At 41.3% G+C, this 22963-nt stretch overlaps 1 protein-coding gene across 2 annotated transcripts; it reads left to right on the top strand.

The window, feature by feature from the left end:
• Positions 1 to 298: 298 nt before the first annotated feature.
• pih1d1 (PIH1 domain containing 1) lies at positions 299 to 17098 on the top strand. 2 transcript variants are annotated; one of them, XM_080446164.1, is made up of 11 exons: positions 299 to 369; positions 1754 to 1836; positions 3113 to 3170; positions 3504 to 3692; positions 8442 to 8503; positions 10310 to 10391; positions 11381 to 11477; positions 14408 to 14434; positions 14576 to 14654; positions 15716 to 15859; positions 16988 to 17098. In XM_080446164.1, exons 2-11 carry the CDS (start codon positions 1756 to 1758, stop codon positions 17021 to 17023), a joined length of 855 nt encoding a protein of 284 aa, XP_080302290.1. In that variant the 5' UTR covers positions 299 to 369; positions 1754 to 1755; the 3' UTR covers positions 17024 to 17098. The 2 variants fall into 2 exon arrangements, with proteins under 2 accessions (XP_080302290.1, XP_080302291.1); XM_080446165.1 differs by having other exon boundaries at positions 316 to 369; positions 1751 to 1836.
• Positions 17099 to 22963: the final 5865 nt, after the last annotated feature.

The following is a 22963-nucleotide window of genomic DNA, read 5'->3' as shown; positions in this document are numbered from 1 at the left end:
TATTGTCAAGGACCCCCAAATGAATATACATTTGTAGACCCAACCCAACCAAAGAGATTTTGTGGATTTGAAAATATTCCTATTTTCCCAAGATTGTTTGAAAAATAACAGCTCTATAGCTCACAACGCGTTGCATCGTGACGCGTTGTGAGCTTGTAGATCGGCGATTTAAAAAAAAAAAAGCCAATGTATTAGGTTAGAGCGGTCGCTTCTTTTGGGCTTGTTTTCATAGACTTAGTTGCTTATTTCTCTCGCACAATCTGGCAACACTGGCTCAGCCTCTGACGTCAGAGTAATCAGGAAATACAACAGTATCCATGGCGTGTGAGGATTGGAACATCTTTCTAGAGAGACTTGTTTGAGTGGAAGGTAAATAAAACCAATGTTTAATGGAGTTGAGGTGGGTGGTATTACAAAAGGCAACTTATATTAATAAAAGCTAGCCTGTTAGCACGCACTAAAGCTATCTATAATCTAAAACTAGACTGGCTATATGGCTATTAGCCAGAGCGTTAGAACGCTCTGGACCAGGGCTGTTATGGCTATAAACTAGCCTTAGATCAAGACTATCGTAGATGCCATTTTATCGATTTGGATTTTTTTACCAGTAAACTTTCACCAGTAAAGCCTATACTTCTCCGCACATGTACAAAACAAATATATAAGGTGCTTACCCGATTGTCCCAAATGTTGACTAGCGGTCCGAAGTGATTGTGCAATGTATTAGTCCGTATTTTTCAATAGTATGTGTTTTAATCCCGTCTGTGTTGGATTCTGTCGGAAGTTCCCTGTGTTCCTCAATGGGTGGTAGTGAGGGGGCGCATCTGGTGAAAGCCGGTATTACACTCAAGGTAAACAAGAAAGTAAACGAGGGGGGAAATGGCGTTCGGCCACAGACGGGATTAAAACACATATCTATTGAAAGATATGGACTAATACATTGCACAAAGACTCCGGACCGCCAGTTAACACTTGGGGCAACCAGGAAAACACTTAAAATGTACTCAAAGTACCAAAACACGGAGAGAACTCATTATTATACAGAATCAAATTCAATGTCCCATTTCACAAGTTTTCAAATGGATAAAAATTAAATGTATATAGACATCTTTTGAAATTGGCAGATCTTCAGTGAGCTGTGAGAGGATGCATGATAATAACCCCTTAGGGCTAATGACAGTGTAAAGTATTTAGTGATGTAATGATTACATGGTTGGTTGAATTGAGTGACAGATTAAAGGTAGGGTAAGTGATTTGCAATTATTCAAATAATTGCAAAATGGGTCTATGTTCTGATAGTGCTCGTTACTATAGAGTGTCCTGTCCATATAAAGAGTCTCCATGTCTCTCCAGCTCTTTATAAAATAGAAAATGCATTTTCGTTTCATTTCCAATTTTATCCAATCAGGATAGAGAACTCAATCAGGATATAGATTAAACAAGTGAAATTGGAAGTGATGACACTAAGAAATGAGCAGGCAAAATTGGAACTGGAACACTATAAAAATTAAGCTTAAAAATTGGTACTTTCTCCTGATTGGCTGAGATTTTGACACCTACCAGAAAATGCATTTTCTGTTTATTAAAGAGCTGGAGAGACGGGGAGACTCCTGTTACTGAACAAACACTCTATAGCAATGATTACTATCAGAATATAGTGCTTTAACCTTTTAACAAAATACTTTTTGTTTTTACCCAAAAATATCACTTAACCTACCTTTAATTGATTGTCTGGACCTGTTTTTGTCGGTAGCCATGGCGACAGATTCCTCCCTCCTCGGTTCTGAGTTGGAGTATGAGCAACAAGAGGAGCTCTACCAGCAGTTGCTTTTACAGGTAGGTAGTGGTACATCATTCGTTGGTTGCAGGTTAGAGCAGTGGTTCTCAAGGGTCCGGGGACCCCTAGGGGTCCCTGAAGGGATTCCACGGCCCCCCAGCTAAATTTGTAAATATAGCATCATAATCAGTTTGATCACTTTAACTCTATTTTATACTTAGTTTATGGAAAAATAGCCAATCTACAGTACACAGGTTGCAAGCTTGTAGATCTGCAAATTTCTTTTCTTTTTTAAAGAAAGAAATGTGGAATAGTTTGCCTGCATCACCAATGATAAGCTAAGACAGAAGCTATACATGGACAAGGCATAGTGTCATCAGCGTGTCATCGCTGGGGGCGGAGTCAGCGTTGGGGGGAAAACATTGATTCACTCTCGTTAGTGACAATGGAAGTTACGCGATTTTCAACTCATATTTTTACATTGATTCCTTGTTGCCAATGGGCAAAGAACGACACATTCGACAATTAAACAGCATCGGAATGGATTGTCCTTATTATTAAGGACTGGACAGATAATCCAACACAACGGCCGCCGGTTGCGTACCAAGACATCTACAGCTATCTGAGTCGCTTGGTAAGAACATAGCACAGCAGCGCTTCGGCATTGTAGCTTGTTGGTTTCTATGAGACAAACTCAATATTTCCCCCCATGCTAAAACCGGATGTGACGTTTGTGGGCATTCCTGTCTATCTCTGTGTGCAATGTATGTATGACTGAGATGATGAGCTGTGATTGGTGTAGCTAAGTAGCATCAGCTTAGCTGTGCAGTTCGCTGTGATTGGTCTACTTTTGTGGGGACTGTGATTGGTGTAGCAGTGTCAGCTGCAGTAGTCTAAGACCTGGCTAAGATATGTATGCACTTAATTTTGGAGAGATTATCTCAACTGTTCTTGGCTAATATGACCCCAAGGAACAACTTAGGAATTATGAGAAATTCTCTATCCGGGGCGAAATACTCGGAAATGACCATGCCCCTTTTAAAATGACCGCTACTTCAAACATGGCTCTATCTTCTAAACCGTTGGAGCTTCTGAGGTGCTCAAAATGTTCACAATACTCATGTTTAGTGAAAAATAGAAAAGTGTAAAATGACAAATTTTATATTTTATTACAGAACAGCTAAATCAAACGGCTAAAAACTGTCAACTTATTACAGTCCAGGGCCATAAGAATATTTTTGCGCGAATCAATCTACAAACTACAGTGGGTAGTTCGCTATGATTTGTCTATCATTGTTGTGACATAGTCTACTTGGTCTCTCCTTTCTGTTTTAGACAATGGGAAAGATACAAAGTGAGAATCCAGACTCCACAGTGATCCGACCACATCCTGGTGAGTGTTTCCCACGGCCACTCTCTTAACATGTGTTTAAGCACGTTGGTCTGCTTTCTTGAACATAACCTGCTCCGATTATGTGGTTAGGTGGACAGCATAGAGTAAGTCACCATGGCATTGTACTCCGGTAAAAAGTGAACCGCCGCCATAACCCCGAAAACCCAGAGTTAAAAACCTGAACCCCAAATCCTGCTTCGTAGTACAGGCCTCTAGTCTCAAACTCAGTCTTCTGAAAGATCTCAGTGTCTTTACCTTCTCTCCATCTCGTTGTCTCTGTCTCACCCCTCCCCGCTCATTCTTTTTCTCTCTCGCTTTCTCTGTCTTTCTCAGGTATATGTGTCAAGACCCTGTCCCAGGCTGATCAGCAGAAGATCTTCGTCAACATCTGTCAATCAGCCTCAGTCCCTCCCCCTCCGGAACTCTCAAGGGAAGAGCTTATGGAACTCCTCCAATCAGAAGACCCCGCCAGCTACCGAGTTCCCATGAGCCTTGGCGAGCCGCACACAGAGATCGACAACAGTGAGTTGTGGTGGGTTCCAGGGGATCCCCAGCAAAATTAGATAATATTGCATCAAAATCAGTTTAACCACTTTAGCCGATGTGTGTATATATACGTATTATACATGTGTATCTATACATATTTTACATGTGTATATATACAAAAATTACATATAAATTGGGGTCCTTGACATGAAAAGGTTTTAGAACCACTGTTCTAGTTGCACAACGGATGCATTCATTTTGGAACAGGTGCAATTGTTGTCACAGATTTTGGATTTAAATGCAAAGCTTACATGCAAAGCTCACAATGTGTCGCCTTGCGACTAGGGATGGAGCTCGAAAACCGAGTCCAGCCCGGTTCTGAATTTAGCGAGACCCGGGTATCAATAAGCTTTGGGCTTGCCTGTTATCGAGTATAGCGGCCTGTGACGTCATGTCTAAACAATCAAAACAAGAGGCGATCAAGAAATAAATCTAATAACCCACGCTGGCACAAACATGTGGGTCTAAAAGTGTAGTGATCCCTGCTAACCAGCGCTGCCCGGGGAAACAAGGACGAGGAATTTTATTGGCTCACTATTGGATACATCGCTTCTTTAAGGGGGCCGTAAGGGTCCATTTGTACGGGTGGTTGCGTCGTTGTGTTTACATGTGCGGTGGAACAAAGGATAATTCCTTTAACAGGTCCGTTCATGAAAGTCCTTGCGGTCTTGTTTCCAATGAGGGCCTGTGAGCAATTAGGGGTAAGAGTCTTGCTCAGGGACATATTTCATTTCATCGACACATTTGCTGGCCTGGCCTGGAATCGTACCTGGGGCAACCAGGGCCTCTGGCTCCCTAGGCGGGCTCACTAACCACTCAGCTATGGCCGCCCCTAACAACGGCCGTTACGAGTGAAACACTCAAAGAGTTTCACTCGTTCTCTGTCTCCATTGACAATTTTACTAATCCAAATGATAATAATCCGTTTAGGAAACTCTAAAATCTCCCTGCGAATGAATGACTAGTGTCACCTAGCGTGACATATTCAATGTGCGCCGTCTTCTCAGTCTATCATTGCCGAAAATGGCAGATCTACAAGCTCACAACGTGGTGCGAACAGGCGCGGTTAGAGCTTGGTTGTTTGATGCGTGACACCGTTGTACGATGAAGTATAAATTACGCTTTTAAAGTGACAGTACACACATTAACCAGTTAACAGTTTCTTCAATATTATTTACCAAAAGTAAAAAGGTCACTTGCCTTCTGTCTGTTAGAAAAGTACTGTATTTGAAGGCCCTAGTAAAATGTAGTGCAAGTGATCAAAAATCATTTCTGTTTATAAAGAGCTGAAGAGACATGGAGATTTTATAGTAATTATTACAATAGGCATACTATTCATAATATAAAGCCATTTAACACTTATTGCACATTAATGAATGGTTGTTTTAATGATAGGCAAAAATATGTTTTACTTCATTTAATGTTAGATGGTGGTCAGCCACAAACAGTCACAACTGGCCAATAAAAAAAGATACCGGTTCTGTTCAGAATTTGTCGTCTCACGTCTTTCCACAAAATAATGTCAATAAAAAAAAAGGTCAATAGTGGGCTCGATAAAAGCTCGGATCAATAACAGGATCGATAAGGTCATTATCAATACAAATTAATGAGCTCCATCCCTACTTGCGATGCATTGTGAGCTTGTAGATCAGCTATTTCTGGCGAAGAGATTTTGTATAGAAGGAAACGAGAGCAGACCAAGTACAGAGCCAACTCGGGTCCGTTTCACTAAACCTAGAGGTTTTAAGTGGTTAAACATGTAAGTCAATTTCTCCTGTGTAACTATTCTGTTATCTGAACCTATTTTGCTATTTTCTTTATTTATACTGCATCAGGTCTGCTATCTGTAACAATGCAAAAACAAATACAACTTGAGCCCAATTGATTGCAAGAAAACATTGGAGAACGGGGTAGAGGGGAACATGCCCAGGCTGAGATAGCCTATAGTGAACGTTTAAGCTCTACTCACTCTCAAAGGAAAGGTCTCAAATCAAAATTACATTAATTTCGATTTGAACATTAAGGTCATTTGGGGTTAGGGTATCCAAAAGGCTTCTCTCTTAAGCAATGTATTGTCCAGATCACCTCTTCTGGGGACAGGCACTTTTTCAATACCTATATAGCGGAGAGCAGAAATAGAATGATCTGCCTCAAGAAAGTGCTATGCAACAGGATATAGCTAGCTACCACTATCTAACATAACATACTGTCAACTATGCCTAACCTTAAAAAGCAACATAATTGCTGATGTTTTGTGCAATTGTGTACCTTTTTAGACATATTTTTACACTAACTGCAGCTTCCCCCTTAAATCCCTGCAGCACCTTGCACCTACAGTATGTCACTGTGTGCATGTAAATTAACTAGACAGTTAGCAATATCTGTCAGGCCAAGCCCAACAATCACACGGGAAGCAACTGAATAAGGGGCCATGTCTGCGTTATTTGAGCTGCCGTGCCAGTGCCTGTCTGCCTGCCATGCATTTTGATGGTAAAGACATGCTGGAGCGCTCCTCTTCCCAGCTCCCAAGCATCGCGCTTCAGCACTCTCTGCGTCTCTTGTTTTTGGCGCAGCGCCCTGGGTGCTTCAAGAAGACAAAGGTTCAACTTTTGGAGAGGAGCGCTGCTCTATCGATCATCCTTGGTGTGTCTGGCAAGTGACAACCTGGTAATTTACGACCTCGACATCGAATCAATTGAATTAATAATAAATAGCCTAAAATAAAAATGTAATGTATTGTACAGTATGTGCATTTGAGGTGACGGAACGCCTTCTAGATTTCCCGGAGCGCAGCAGGCAGGTTCCGGAGCCGAGCTCCGGCCAGCTCCGGCACAAATTAAGCCCTGCCTACAACCAGGAGAAGTCAGGATATTCGAGCACAGCAACGGTTGAATCGGTTTACTTTTGAAAGTTGCGTGTGTCAATAGAAGCTGCGTGCAAGCGCTATGGACACTGATATCCAAAGCGCTCCACCGCTCAGAAAAGCCTTTTTGTGGACACGGCCCTCAAGACCATTAACATAGGCTCTGGGGATGTGTTCTTTGCTATTTATTGGCATACTCAAAGTGATCAATGGTGTTCACTCATAACGTGCATGCAGATAGTAGCACTGTGTTAGACATATGACACACACGGTTGTTTACATTCATCATAATTCACCCTCACAGATCCCTATGGCATGTAATTAAGTATAGCTTATAGGCTTGCCTAGTCTTGCTGCATGGGTTACAGTAAGTGTGCTGTGGCTTTCATTTGGGAAAGGAATAAATGAATCATCCCCGCAGGGTATGGGAATGATAATACATGAGATAGATAAACAGAGAAAACTCTGCAGAGTTGTGCCAGAAACCTTTTAGAGGCTGGTTAATCGAGACAGTATTGTTAAAAAGTTTAATTGTGATTCTCAGCTGTATCAGTACTTTTGCACAGACTTGGTGAGTTACCAAAGATAATGTATTTTAAGATTGTAAAGTCCAATTAGAATAGAAGTAAACTTAAAATCTTTAAAGCGGCTCAGGGTCGTCTGAGTTGAAATGCAGATGTTACATAACATGTTGACAAGGAGGGGAGTGCGAGGAGAGGAAACGAAACATGATAACAGTCCCAGACCCATGATTTTAGGGTAGGGAAGTCTGTAGTTGACATAAAGGCTAGGGGCAGAATCACAGGTTTAAATGTACAAGGAAACACAATCACTTCTACACAATCTCTCTGTTCAAGTGCCAGATTATAATCTCCATATAGACTATATGGAGATGTTGCGTTACATGTTGACAGTACTAATTGCCCCCAAGAGAAGAGAGAGAAGAGGAAACATGAGAACAATTTACTATATCTCGTCAATCACAGCATAAGAATGGTCTGGCATTAATATGTGGCAACTGAAAACAATAATTTAAATTGTGTCATGTGCCAGTTGGGGCCAGTAAAGGGTGTCAATGACAGTTGACACCCTTAAATATTCTTGGTTTAGAGACCTCACCCCTAAAGTTAATGACATGGATAAGTGGAATACAGCCAAGAAGAGAAACCTCTCAGACGTTGAGAGATTGGTACTCTTAATGTCCACTCGAACCAACTTGTTATATTTAGCAACCTAAAAAGTGGCATTAACACTCGTGTGTGTCTAAGCTGTCAGCCTGAACGATATTGAGATTTTGAAGTCGATTATCTTTGCTCATGAAGCTCTCAGAAGGTTCCCCTTTCCTAAATATTCAAGCCAAATGGTCTCGTTTTTTTAATCAATTTGAAAAGTTTTCTAAATATGAAATTAGGCACCTTCATACCATCCCGGACGTTAATTTGCGGCTAAATCGACCGCTCTCACCCTTTCTCCCACATGCAGACCACCTGGAGATGCGTCATTGTTCTAGTTAATGGGATCATTTGCACACTGTCAGCTCGGAACCTGGCAAAGTTAACTCTCCCCTCTAGCCTAAATAAAAATGGCAGTGTTTAAAATGACTCTAACCCGTCCCGAACTCATAAACCTAACCTCTAAATGTTAATTTGTCTGAGCAATGTGCGCTGCTGTGTAACTGTGATCTGTATACTACTCTCTAGCCAGACTATACAAAGAAGATCAAGTGAAGTGAGAAGGGTGAAGTGACATATTTTAGCTCATAAATGTAGGAAAAGACAACAAATATGTTAGATAGGTGTACATAGACACATCTCTGACACTCTCTCTCTCTCTCTCTCTTTCGTAATCTTTCTCTCGCTCAGGTTCCCAGGGTTGTACAGCCTATGATGTCGTCATCAACCAAGAGTTCTTCCAGAAGTGCCAGGTGCATATTTGTGTCTTGATATTTGTACAAGTATCGTGTGTGTGTGTGTGTGTGTGTGTGTGTGTGTGTGTGTGTGTGTGTGTGTGTGTGTGTGTGTGTGTGTGTGTGTGTGTGTGTGTGTGTGTGTGTGTGTGTGTGTGTGTGTGTGTGTGTGTGTGTGTGTGTGTGTGTGTGTGTGTGTGTGTGTGTGTGTGTGTGTGTGTGTGTGTGTACTCATACTCATATTTGGAAGCCTGGACCATGTATATAAACTGACCATGAGTGGCCTAACAATCGCTGGCATGACAAAGAGCAAAGCCAAACAACTTGCTAAATATTGCTCTGTTTCAGCTCGCTGTTTGTGTTAGGGCCCCTACACACTGCCCGACATTTGAAATGGTCGGCAAGGAAATACATCGTTAAGCATTTCACATTGCACGAGTTTCTCTCTTGAAGTCGGGCTATATATATCGTTGTGGTTCTCGCACGATTGATTGGTCGGCGACAGGGGCTCACTCATTACAAGATATTTCACCACGATGTGATCTCAACCCAATACGTACATTTGTTTTTATTCCAAACGTCTCACGAAAACGTGAAAGGCTCCCGTGATATATGCGCGAGACCGAGACAGGACGCTAATGTGACATACAGTCTCTGACTGTATGTCTCTCTCTCTCTCTCTCTCTCTCTGAAACTGAAACAAACGTTTCTAAAAGTCAACCACGGTGCAATTCAGATCAGAAGCAGTGTTGCCGTTTCCGCTTTTTATAAGCAAGTTGCTTGTAAAAAATATTGGTGGTTGCGGTTTTTTTTTAAGCTTATTTCCAAAGCGTAGTTGCTTATTTGGCCTTGTTTCTTAATGTTGTTTTTATTCTTTGAAAATAGCTGCGACGCATTGTGAGCTTGTAGATCGGCTATTCTATTTGTATATAGGTTTAAAGTGCTCATGCGGCCTAGTCGCTTTTGTTGGGCTTGTTTTCATAGACCTGGTTGCTTATTTCTCTCACAAAATCTGGCAATACTGTTCAGAGATACATACGGGCGTCACACACACACACACACACACACACACACACACACACAGCTCTCTCTCTCTCTGTCTGCAAGCCCTATTCCTCTCAAATAATAAACAGCCCCATCGCCAAGCAGGCGTGCTCACTCTCTCAATCTGTTTTATAACGTTTAACTTAATACAGGACTGTCTGGACGGTAATATTGCGGTTCTATGCGGGAGGACTAGCCACAGTGCGTGGCTGTAATGTGCTCTCATTGGCTGTAGCGTGGCTCTAGATCGGGTCCGACAGCCCCAAATATCCAACATGCTAGAACTTTAAAACTCATCGGGAACCCCTCGCCGACCGCACTTTATCGGGGTGGATCTTCTCGGAGTACCTTACACACTGCGCGATCAACACCTCGCCGAGGAACGCCCGATCTTGACTGAGATCGGTGGTTTTGTCGGCGATCACCAAAAAATATCCCGACAGTGAAATCGGGTCAAATATCCTACAGTCTGTTGGGGTCTTTAGGCAGTTTGTCTGTGTGGAGGAGAAGGTGCCATGTGTATCCTTAGGTGCCATGAACTATCAATCCATTTACATTCGTTTCCCTGTAAATTAATTGTAATTTGTGGATTCAAATATGTGTGTGTGTGTGTGTGTGTGTGTGTGTGTGTGTGTGTGTGTGTGTGTGTGTGTGTGTGTGTGTGTGTGTGTGTGTGTGTGTGTGTGTGTGTGTGTGTGTGTGTGTGTGTGTGTGTGTGTGTGTGTGTGTGTGTGTGTGTGTGTGTGTGTGTGTGTGTGTGTGTTTGTGTGTTCGTTCCAGAAAGATACTCTGTTTCAGCAGTTCCTCATTCTAGTCTCCTTAGAGGGATTAGAGAATAAATACAACCTGGAGCTCAGCAGAGGTAGGACTCGCGTGCATGTGCTTGAGACAGTTTGTTTAAACCTAATGGGGGGGGGGTCACAGCTGAGACGCTTCACTACAGGCGCAGAATAAATGATTACAGAACGCCTTGGCAAGAGCAGCACCTCTGGCTAAACAGTGTGGTGTACTTGTGGAGTGGACGCGCCACTGTAACAGGGTAATCAAATGATTAATCACTGGAAAAGATTCAAGCAGAGTCTTGAGTATAACCTATAAACTTTCATTTGCATTTGACATTGTCCCACCGTTCCTACCACATCTACCGCCATCAAAACAGGAAGTTTGAGAATATTTAGACTTTTATGTGTGCGCCAGTTTGGGTAGGGGTACTGTACATACAATAAGGTAGTGCAGTGCAAACACTGACAGTTTACTGAAGGACCAGCAGAGTCATAATACAACACCAATCACGAGCACCTGGACACCCAGGTGATTGGATAAAGACACACATGTAACCATGACAACCACATGCCCAATCACATTCCTGGCGGTGTCTAAACACCACTGGAAAAACACGACACGCTGTGCAATTGAAGAACGCACAGCGATGCATTTCTAGCGACGGATCTCAGTCTGATGCTTACTGTAAATCGCTCTGGATTAAGAGCGTCTGCTAAATGCCTAAATTGTAAATTGTGAGCGTCCCCTGAGGTATGACTCTGATACAGTATGATTAATAAAACTAATAATAATAAACTTTATTTGTATAGTACTTTTCAAAGCAGTGTTACAAACTGCTTCATACATTAAAATACACAACACAACATTGAGATGGATTAAAAAAACATGGTAAATTCTGTAAATTAAAATGAGGAGGAATAAGCATTAAAAGCGACTTTATTAAAGTGTGTTTTAAGAAGAAATGTAAAACAAGGCATGGACTCCACGAGACTGATAGGGTAGGGTGTTATGCAAGTCTTGATTAAAGCCAGTTTTGTGTGTGTGCGTGTCTGCGTATGTTCTGTGCAGATTCGAAGATTCTGAAGAACAGGAAGTTCCTTGGCTCCGTGAACGAGCAGAACATCCGTACCAAGAGCCGACCTGTTATACAAGAACTACCTGCACAGTAGGTCCTTCTCTCTGTTTTTAGCCTAGCTAGTGGCAGGGCTCAAGGCTGGGTATGTCTGTCGCTTGGTGTGTCCATCTTCAAAACTACTGGATTGCCATGGAACAGAGTCCACCCTTGTTTCTTTTTTGATAAAAAAAAGTTTGATCATGCAGTAGTACAGTATATCGGTGTGCTTCACAGTGTTTTCTATTAATCAACTACACCAGTGTTTTCCAAACAATGGGTCGTGTCCCGACCTATAAATATCCCTTTTCTTACGTTTCTCTTCAAAATAATTGTAATAATTGTAATAGTCTGAAAGGTGATGATATATATTAGATATGGGTGGGACACACAAAGTGTCCTGGAAATGTCTTTGAATATTATTAAGAAATGGTGTGATCCCTGTTCATGTATTTTCAACATTATTCTGTGTCCTTAAGTCCTCTTATAGTGGAAAGACCCAACAGGACCTGGGCGCATTCAGTTGTGCGCTCTCCCCTTGTTCCATTTGGCTTGCAGTCATTGTGCAAGCGTAAACACAAAGGCCCTCATTTATCAAACTTGCTCAGACTGAAAAACGAGCATACGCTGAGATCACCGTAACCTTTCAGGATTTATCATTCCATCGTCATTTTGATTTGAGCGTACGGCCCGCTCAAATCTCACCTCAGGTCTCCAGGACGTGTACGTGGATATCATGTATCCACTCCAAAATGTATATCTTGGAGTGATAGAACACACAAAGAAATGATCCCTGTGAAAATATAACATTTTGTAAAGGCATGGACACGGCTAAATATTTAGTGACTTAATGACAAGTAATTCAAATCAAGCTATTAAAACGATCTATATTTGCAATGTTATACGTTAGGTGCTTAATCATTCACCCATTTAAACAAGTGCTTTAACAGTCATTCAGATCTATACAATTGCAGATCTGGCTCAGTTAAGACCTAGACCGAGCGCTTACATGCGGGAGTCGGGACCGGCGCCGCTGTAATCTTTTCATGGAAAGTGAGGTCTCCATTAATGTTTACGCATTCATCAATCACTCCATAAACGTTCAGATTATGACCTCGTAAACGTGGTCCACTCGAGCACGCATTGCACACTGCTCAGTAATGGGTTAAATTAATATACAAAACGTATTCCATTAATGACGATGTGATTGGTGTCATTCATGTACTATTTGACAAAGATTATACCATCACAGAATGCATGATAATCCTATTGGCAAACACTGTAGGACTGCAGTTTCCACAGTGTGCCAAAATGCACACACAGTTGGGCTTGTATGCAAGTGTGTGTGTGTGAGGACACAGAGATGATAGGCAGTGAGGCGGGGAAGTTGCCTTTTCTTTTATTGGCTTTCCATGTTTTTTTTGGTCGCATTCCAGTTGTCGTAAAATCGGCTGCAACCGAAGGTGATCGGTTGCAGCCGCCAGATTAATCGACACACCGTCCATTCTTATGCTCTGATTGGCAGGATACGACCCTTTGATAAATCACTGGTGAGCCCCGTCGTAAGATGACTCCTGGGCTCGAATTTAAGCTGGTTTCTACGTTCCATTGATAAATGAGGGCCAGGGTGCTGTATAATCTCAGAGCGAAATTATGAATAGGTCAAAGCCAATTCATATGCATTGTCTATTACCTGATTATACTGTAGCAAGGCAAATAAAAAATCAAGTACCATAAGATCTTATCATAAGAGATATAATTAAAGTCAGACACACACACACACACACACACACAGACTATTCTCACTGATTATCTGTTTGTGATGCTGCTGAGGTCTCAGTGTATCTGTATGAATGATCCAAAGACGTGTGTGTGTGTGTGTGTGTGTGTGTGTGTGTGTGTGTGTGTGTGTGTGTGTGTGTGTGTGTGTGTGTGTGTGTGTGTGTGTGTGTGTGTGTGTGTGTGTGTGTGTGTGTGTGTGTGTGTGTGTGTGTGTAAATGGAAAGCTACTCTATTCATTATTACTCAAACACAAACATCAATCCTATGTTCCAGGAATTAAGCATAAGATAAGATTTATTGCACACCATTCCGATGTGCAATTATCTACAACCTATCTATCTACAAGTCGTACTCACACATTCCTTGTGTGCTGCTAGAGTGTGTGAGTAAAAACAGTGGTATTTGAAAATTGCGAGTCAGGGCTCAAACAGGATGTTGTGTAACAGTGTCAAACACTGTAGATGCAGATCTCCACCAAGAAAGACCTACTGTAGAACTCATTGGAAAGTTAGACCCTTTGGTGGTGCTAGAGGCCATGGTCAATACAAATCAATACATTGCTTCCTGTTAGGAGTATAATTGTGTACAGCAAATGTCATGGCAATCCAACCATTACTTTCTGAGATGCCTCCAAAAATGCACGTTTGGCCAGATAGTGAGAAAGGTCATAAAGAGGTTTCTTTATCTCTATTCCAGAACACAAATTTCACATCTGAACTCTGGAAAATGACCAGGGAATCAGATTGCGACATTGTCTGGTGTTGCCTTATTTGGCACGCAACAGAAGAAGGGCTTCTGTGCTACATATCATTTTGGGTGGTCCTTGACATGACAAGTTGGAGCACCACTGATATAGCAACATACTGTTAGAATTTAGAAACCATTTTTAGATATGTATTTGGCAGCGGACCCCCATCTCAAAATGTTTTGTTGTAGGGACCCCCCAGAAGCAAAGATTTGAGTTACAAATCTACAAGCTCATAGTGCTATTTTTGAATAGCCTAAGTATAAAATAATGGTCCAAGTGGCTACACAGATGCGTTCCCGGTTTTAACGGGTTAACAGAGCAGTCCCTGATTGGGCGAGTTTAGTTGTTGTTAGAATACAGCCCTGTCAAGTAACACTGTGATCGTTGTGATAAGTACTGAATGACCTTTGACAAATATAGTTTGTTCATATGTCTTATTGTCTCCACTTCCCAGGGTCACTCCTCCTGCCCTGGCAAAAAGGTAACCTCTCCTCTCTATCCAAATATCAAAGCCACATTTTCAACCTGCTCCCTTGTCTTCCCTTTGTTTCTCTGTCTTGTCCTCTCTACCCCCACTCATCATTATGTTCTTGCTCTTCTCCCTGTTTGTCACTCCACCCAGACCTGAATTGACTTTGTTAGTAGAGCCCCCTGTTGGTGAACCAGAGTACCTCATTGCTGAGATACAACTGCCAGGGGTGGTAAGAGACACACGCACACACACACACACGCACGCGCGCGCGCGCACACGCACGCACGCACGCACGCACGCACGCACGCACGCACGCACGCACGCACGCACGCACGCACGCACGCGCGCGCGCTATATACACAAGCAATCAATACACACACACATACACACACACACATGCAATCGAACAATACATACGCACACAAAGTACACGTAGACACACTCATACACACAAAAAAGTGTTAGTTTCTTCCCGAGGCCCCACTATACAGGAGTGGATACATATAGTGAATGACATTTCAGTATGTCACTCTACAGGAGTGGATACATATAGAAAATCACATTACAGTATGTCACTCTACAGAAGTGGATACATATAGTAAATGACATTACACTATACAGAAGTGGATACATATAGTAAATCATATTACAGTATGTCACTTGACAGGAGTGGATACATAGTAAATCACATTCAGCATGTCACTATACAGGAGTGGATACATAGTAAATCACATTCAGCATGTCACTATACAGGAGTGGATACATAGTAAATCACATTCAGCATGTCACTATACAGGAGTGGATACATAGTAAATCACATTACAGCATGTCGTGGAAACGAAAATGTTTTCTCTCAGTCGTCAAAAAGATGGGTTCTAGCCTTCTAGAGGTGCAACAGTTAATCAAACTAATTGACTTATAAAAAATATATAAAAATAATATAAAATAATACAAAGTATGTTTGAATTAAAGTGTTCAAATGTAAAAAATGGTGGACAACAGAAGGAATCACTCTTGAAATTGTGTATGTTTTGTAATATTGCCCCCCCCCCCCCCCGCCAATAAAGAAATATTAATCTCACACACATTCACTAATGCACGCACTCTCACACACCCAATGTACATGCATACACACGTTACGAATTATTTCCATGGATGTTGTCTAAATTATTTTGCCTCTCTTGTCCTCCCCTTCCTCACCCTTCTTCTCTTCCATTATTTCTCCTTTGCTGCACCACTCTTTTTTTCCCATCTCTTTCTGACCTCAATTTTCTCTCCTCTCCTCTCCAGTCTTCATGTAGTTCTCTGGTCCTGGATGTAGGTGAGGATCGTCTTGTTCTATCAGCTCGTCCATCTCTCTTCCACCTGGACATCTTCCACCCTCTCCTCATTGACCAGGAGAACAGCCTGGCCCAGTACAACACACACACAGAGGTTAGCGCACACACACACACACACACACACACACACACACACACACACACACACACACACACACACACACACACACACACACACACACACACACACACACACACAAACATGTCACAAAGTCACCAATACACACATACTGTACAACAGCATTCGCAACTCTAAGAACGAGCTATACCCCCCTTCCTCAAGTACAATAGAAGGAAGACTGATCCGGTAAATCACCCAACCTTACAGGGGGGAAAAAGGGTTGTGTATTGTTTTGGGTGTCATTTTTAGATATGTATTTGGCTGCGGACCCCCATCTCAAAATCAAAAAAGGAAAGATTTGAGTTACAAATGTTCGGTTTAAAAAAAACATATTTTCAAAAATAGCAGATCTACAATCAGGAAAGAGTACCAATTTATCCACTTGAATGTTATAGTGTTCCAGTTTAAATTTTGTCATTTATTTATTTGTGTCATGACTTCCATTTTCACTTGTTTAATCTGTATCCAGTGTGAGTTCTCTCTACTGATTGGATACAATTGGTATCCCGGCTTGAAAATAAATGTGATGTTAAATAAAGAGCTGGAGAGACATGGAGAACATACACACTATAGCTGTAGGTGCTATCAGAATATAGAGCTATTTACACTTATTTTAACCAAAGAATATCCTACCTTTTATTAAACTATGTTTATATAAACTTTATTTACATATCACTTCATGTTACATAAAAAGGCAAATCTAATTCAAGAACAGAATAAATAAACAATAAACATGACATGTGCAAAAAGTGCAGTGTAAAATAAATAAAAACATTGAGCATCAACAATAACATTTCAACATCAAAATTATGGAAAGGCCTTTTGACAAAAGCAAGCAATAACATGAAGTTGAACATCAACATACATGAACCAGTAGGTGTCTTATCTAAGTGTAGTTACACCACCTCCAACCACTGCAGATGTACTATTTATATTGTTTTAACATACTCTACCTTACCGATGGGTAAAAAAAAAAAACATCATCTCATTCATTAACATAAATCCTGGGTTTTATCTTTGAAACTGTACAATGTTGGGCAAACTGTTCAGACATCATCTGATATCTTCTTTCTATCAATCACTTCTCTCTTTGTCTTTCAGATTCTGACAGTTACCATGCCGGTTGTGTCTTCATGAGGTCTGGTTATTTATTAGTATTAGGTTGTTAACTTGTCATGGAAATAAATGTGATTCATTTTGTATGAAAGAAAAGCCTCTGTGTATGTTTGTTTAAAGTTTGCATTTAATAACTTGCATTTAATAACAGTATAATATTACCATCAGTGGTCCTGTTAGCCACTGTGAAGCCTGACTTATACTTCTAGCAATGTGTTATGAGCTTGAAGATCTTCTACAAGTGGAGTATACATTTACAAGTGGTGTGAGCATAACCTATCCACAATCCAAATTTCTCTGTATGTTGAGGGAATGGAAAGATAAACACAATGGGGTAGGTGATTTTGTGCATGTGTTAAACATGTTTAACATTTTTACACATTATTTCCCTAAATGAATTATCCCATGTTAACCACGCTAGATTAGATGCCTATATTGATCCCACGGGGGAATTTCGCCCAGAGGCAGCACAGTAGTTAGAGTTACAGATACAGTGTAAGGAATGTAGTGTCGGATACAGCAATACAAGGGTAAGAAGCACCATCAATATAGAACAACCGTATACAAAAGTATGTACCTATACAACTATCCTGTAATATTCATAAAAACAACAGGTTACAGTGTCCTCACAGTATCCCGCCCAAACCAAAAAAGTTGTCTGTCAAACCGTACAATCAGTCCAATGCAAAGAAAGGTGACAGTGTCCACAGTGCAATCGGTACAATAACTATACCCTAAAGCAGGGGTTTTCAACTGATTGTGAACCAGGGACCACCACACTGACTAAGAATCAACCTGAGGACCACCGTTGTGTTGGGAGGGGATATGGGTTAAAATTGATATGCATGGCCCGTAACCGCTGGCCTAGCAGTCAAGGCACCTAGGCTCCAAAGTAGCCTGACAGTTCGTCCCGGGTTCGAGTCCCGATCCCGACAGCCTTTGCTGCATGTCACTCCGCATCTCTCTCCCCATTTCCTGTCAACCTACTATCTTATCAATAAAGGCATAAAAAAGCCAGAGGAAGTGTAGCGCCCAGGATTACATAGGGAATTGGCACTGGGTGAAAACGAATGGGTTACAAAATCGTAGGATAAAAATTATAGTAAAAAAAAAAAGCCCAAAAATAAATCTTAAAAGAAATAAAAAGATTGCTATGCATCCCATGTCTATACATCCCACTGTTACTCAAGCAATGGTCCATGTGGTATAATTAGGCCTGCAGGTGGTCCATGGGAAATTATTTAAAAATGTAAATGCATGAATAAAATACCTTTTGTTAAATGTATTAAAATATGTTTAAATAAAATGTCATAAGTCCATCAAATGTAAGATTATTTTTTTGTATAGGCGTGGTGTGGGAGAAAAAGCTTGAAATTATTAAATAATGACTGTTAAGGGCTTGATTTTATTCGTTTAACGATACTACGTGCAACAAATGATATCAAGCGAAGGCATTATTTAACTGAAATGCTTAAAGTGGTCCAGAGCTATTAAAAAAAATGTTGAGAACCACTAATCTTCCTATCCCACGGTTACCCTTATTCCATTCTTTTACTTTATCAGCAGACACATGCGATTATATCAAGGGTACAGCTTCCTGCTTTGAAATTGAATTGAAATAGGAGTGACAGTTCATATTAGTCTAGGACCTGGCTAAGATATGTATGCACTTAATTTAGGAGAGATTATCTCAACTGTTCTTGGCTAATAAAAGGAACAACTTAGGGGAAATTCTCTATCCGGGGCGAAATACTCTTGCTACATCATTAGAGCATGCCCTGGGTTACATCTGGGACACATTTGGTGCTTTTAGATTGATTCACGCAAAAATATTCTTATGGCCCTGGACTGTAATAAGTTGACAGTTTTTAGCCGTTTGTTTTAGCTGTTCTGTAATAAAATATAAAATTTGACATTTTACACTTTTCAATTTTTCACTAAACATGAGTATTGTGAAGATTTTGAGCACCTCAGAAAATCTGTAGCTCCAACGGTTTAGAACCGGGGTCTTCAACGTTTTCAGGCCATGGACCCCCTAGCTGAGAGAGAGATGAAGCAGGGACCCCCTACTCTATATTGTATAAAATTGTGTTTCAGATAAAAGTTTTTTTTTAACGTAGTCTGCTCTTTTTCCCCTCTACACCTATAGCCTCTTTGCCAAAAATAGCCGACCTACAAGCTCTCAACGCCTTGAGAGCTTGTAGATCTGCTATTTTCGGCTAATGTTCCCCTCAGAAAAGGAATTCTAGGGTTCAAGTGGTTAATGTAAAAGAAAACGTAATCCTATCACACAAAGATTTGGCGGACCCCCTGTAGTAGCTCTGAGGACCCCCTAGGGGTCCCGGACCCCCTGTTGAAGACCCCTGGTTTAGAAGATAGAGCCATGTTTGAAGTAGCGGTCATTTTAAAAGGGGCATGGTCATTTCCGAGTATTTTGCCCCGGATAGAGAATTTCTCATAGTTCCTAAGTTGTTCCTTGGGGTCATATTAGCCAAGAACAGTTGAGATAATCTCTCCTAAATTAAGTGCATACATATCTTAGCCAGGTCCTAGACTAAATGAACGGCCTGTAGTTTAGCTGTTTTATCCCTGCTGGTGGCAGAAAGAATTTATCTTAATGCAAGCGGATGGGTTTTTGACGAACTTTAGACTTGATTTTCTTACCTTAATAAACATTGTCATAAATACTATATGCTTCCAGTAGCTATTTTAAAGTCTCCTTTCAATCATCATGATATGCGTTTTGGTAAATTATGGTCCCATTTATTAGAACATTTACGATAAAATATGTTATGCTCTAGGAGGGGTGGGATGATTTGATTGACAAGCTACACGACCAATAACATTCATTCCCCGCCCCTGCTCTTGACTGACAAGCTACCCAACCAATAATGGTCTGGTTGCATTGCGCAGGATATGACGCGATATTGAAAGATGGCGGATTTTAAATTCTTGAACAATCGGCTTCATTTACGGTCTGTAGAAAGTAAACCAATGGCCTCGCTTTGTCCATTCTTTTTTTACAGTCTATGGATTATATGGGCACATTTCCTAATAATGACTGGGTTTTGCCATGATGGTGTCCAGCTTCCTCGCTGTACACACCTTAGCCACTTCCTCCACCTCCTCCACCCCCTCCCTACGACGGAGCCCCGGCCTGCCTTCCTCACCAGCCCGTCTAGGTTGTTAGTGTCATCCACTCTGTTGTGACCCCCCAGCATGCTAACTTTGAGAGCCCTAAACACAATATTATTTTAGCTAGTGATTATCACATTAGCAGCTGAGAGACTTAACTCCTCCTCCTTGCGATGGCAAAGGTTCAAATCCTGTTTGTGAATGAGATCATGTATCTCTCCATGTCTTTATGTCTCTGTCTGTCCACTCCAGGAATGTCTTAAACGTAATCTAAAACTGATCATATTAGTATCATCTATCTCAGGGGTTTTCAACTGATTATGAAACAGGGACCACCACCCTGACTGAGAATCAACCTGGGGACCACTGTTGTGTTGGGAGGGGGGATATGGGCGTAGTGTATAGGGAAAAAGCTTTAAATGAAATATATTTTATATGGCTTAATTTAATTTGTTAATTCGAGGTGAATTAAATCAAGTCCTTAACAGTCATTATTTAACTGAGATATGCTAGTGGTCCAGAGCTCCAAAAAGATTGAGAACCACTGATCTATTCCTTTCCCATGGTTGCCCTTATTCTGTTCTCTTAACCTTCCATATTAAACTCATGTTAACTGATTCATATGTATGAGCAACCTGACACATGTGATTGATTATGGGAACATTTCCTAATAATGGTGACTCAACCATGCAATCCGGTACAATGTTTGCTTTGCTTTGCTTTGCTTTGCTTTGCTTTGCTTTGTTCCGGTACAAGATTCTAAACTTCCAATTTCTTTGGAAGTTCTTGACATCCGACTTCCCAGTAACTGACAACATTGACACATCATCATACGTCACCAGGTAATTTACTGCACTGTTTCTCAACTAGTGGACGATAAAATAAAATAAAATACAAATCTTCACTTTCCTACATTAGTAAATGCATGGTCAGGGACCACATGCAATACCTTCACGGACCACCAGTGGTCCACGGACCACCAGTTGAAAACCCATGATCTATCTGACTATCTCTGTGTGTGTGGGTGTGTTTGTTTGTCTTTCTCTGTCTATATGTGTTTCTGTCTGTCTGTCTCTGTGTGTGTGCTTCTGTGAAGCGCAGAAGCCCTTCATGGAAACCGGGAATGAAATAGTCACTCTTCTATTTCGGGATGTGCACTACTCATCCGTCCATCTGTCTGACGCCTGATCCCTATCTCCTCTTTGATCCCCGTCTCCCTCTCTTCACCCCCCTGGGTCCTTTCACTCCATCTCCCATCTCCTTCATTATGCTGTCTTATCTGTATATGCCTCTGATAGTCAAGACCTCCCCTTCTCTATCCCTCTTTCCATTATCTTTGCCTCCATAGCCTGTATACTGTACTCTGTCCAGCACAGTATATACTGTACGCATGTCTCTTTCAATCTCATGAAATTTGTCTTTGTCCTACCACAGACTCTAGGTCTCTGTCTCTAGGTCTCTCTCTCGCTCTCTCTCACTCATACACACACACACCCACCTCTGGTCTGTCAACCCCCACTCCACCTGTGCTGTTCACGCCTGCATTTGTTCGGTGAGGTCATCCTTCTGTTTCTCTTTAATCCTGGGTGATGCTTGTCTTTCTGCACCACTGTTGTGCACCTAATCCAGCCGTGGCCCCCAGCCCACACACACACACACACACACACACACACACACACACACACGCACACACACGCACACACACACACAGATTCATATTTACAAGACACAATGACACATGAAGAATTGTTCAATCAACACTGATTGTTTTAAAACACATCTGCATAATATGGACAATCTTTCCATCAGTATGCACATTTATCAGAAATGTGTCTATTAGTCTAACATGCACTTAAGCACAGGCACAGAATCATTCTTACAACAAACACACGCACACGCACACGCGCACACACACACACACACACACACACAAGACATGAGATCATCCGTCCAATACGACACATGTACGCACACAGAACTCATGGGAAACGATACAATACCCACACAGATCCGTCTATTCTTGTCATGCATACTCAGATGCTCAAAACACACACACACACACACACACACACACACACACACACACACACACACACACACACACACACACACACACACACACACACAGTACCTACCCCTTTCTCCCTGTATAAAGCTCCTATTGCTTCTACAATAACCATTCTTTTGTGTGTTCCTCTGTCAGTCTGTCTGGCTGTTCAGCCTTTATCTCTTACAGGGCAGCAACTCACACCTTAACCCCAGGTATGTCTGTCTGTCTGCCCATCATTCTTTCTGCTTGCCATTGTTTTCTGTGTTTTCCTTGCTACATGTTCTGTGTTGAGTGTGTGCAAGTGTATTGCACAAGGGCATCATTATTAGTCACTGGCACAGAGTGGAGGGTGATTCTTGTTCATTTCACCCAGCCATTCTAGGGATTCAAACCAGCAACCTTCCGGTCATACACTAGCATTTTGTGATCCTGTTGACATAATTAATGTATCAGATGTTTTGAGGCTTGTAAGTGTTTTTAACCTGCCTCATCTCTATTAATCTATTCCTTCATGACTGAAGTGGATTAAAAATAAAATAAAAAAAAATAACCGAAAGCTAAGCCCACTAAATATTTGCCTTTTTTGCTGTCGGCACCTTAATTTTCCGGTGTAATCTTTTAGTTTGTTTTATTCAAAAAGGGATCCTAGCTTCCACCTGAAACAACCTTGAGAGATTTTGCAGATGCTATACTGTTGTCAGATATATGGAGAATGAATTGAATTCTCCATATATATGTTTGATTCGACCTCTATGGAATTTGAGTGAGACAGATGA

This window comes from Gymnoscopelus braueri, assembly GCF_963280865.1.
Source record: "Gymnoscopelus braueri genome assembly, chromosome: 13".
Taxonomy (NCBI): Eukaryota; Metazoa; Chordata; class Actinopteri; order Myctophiformes; family Myctophidae; genus Gymnoscopelus; species Gymnoscopelus braueri.
This window is presented reverse-complemented; position numbering and strand designations above follow the sequence as displayed.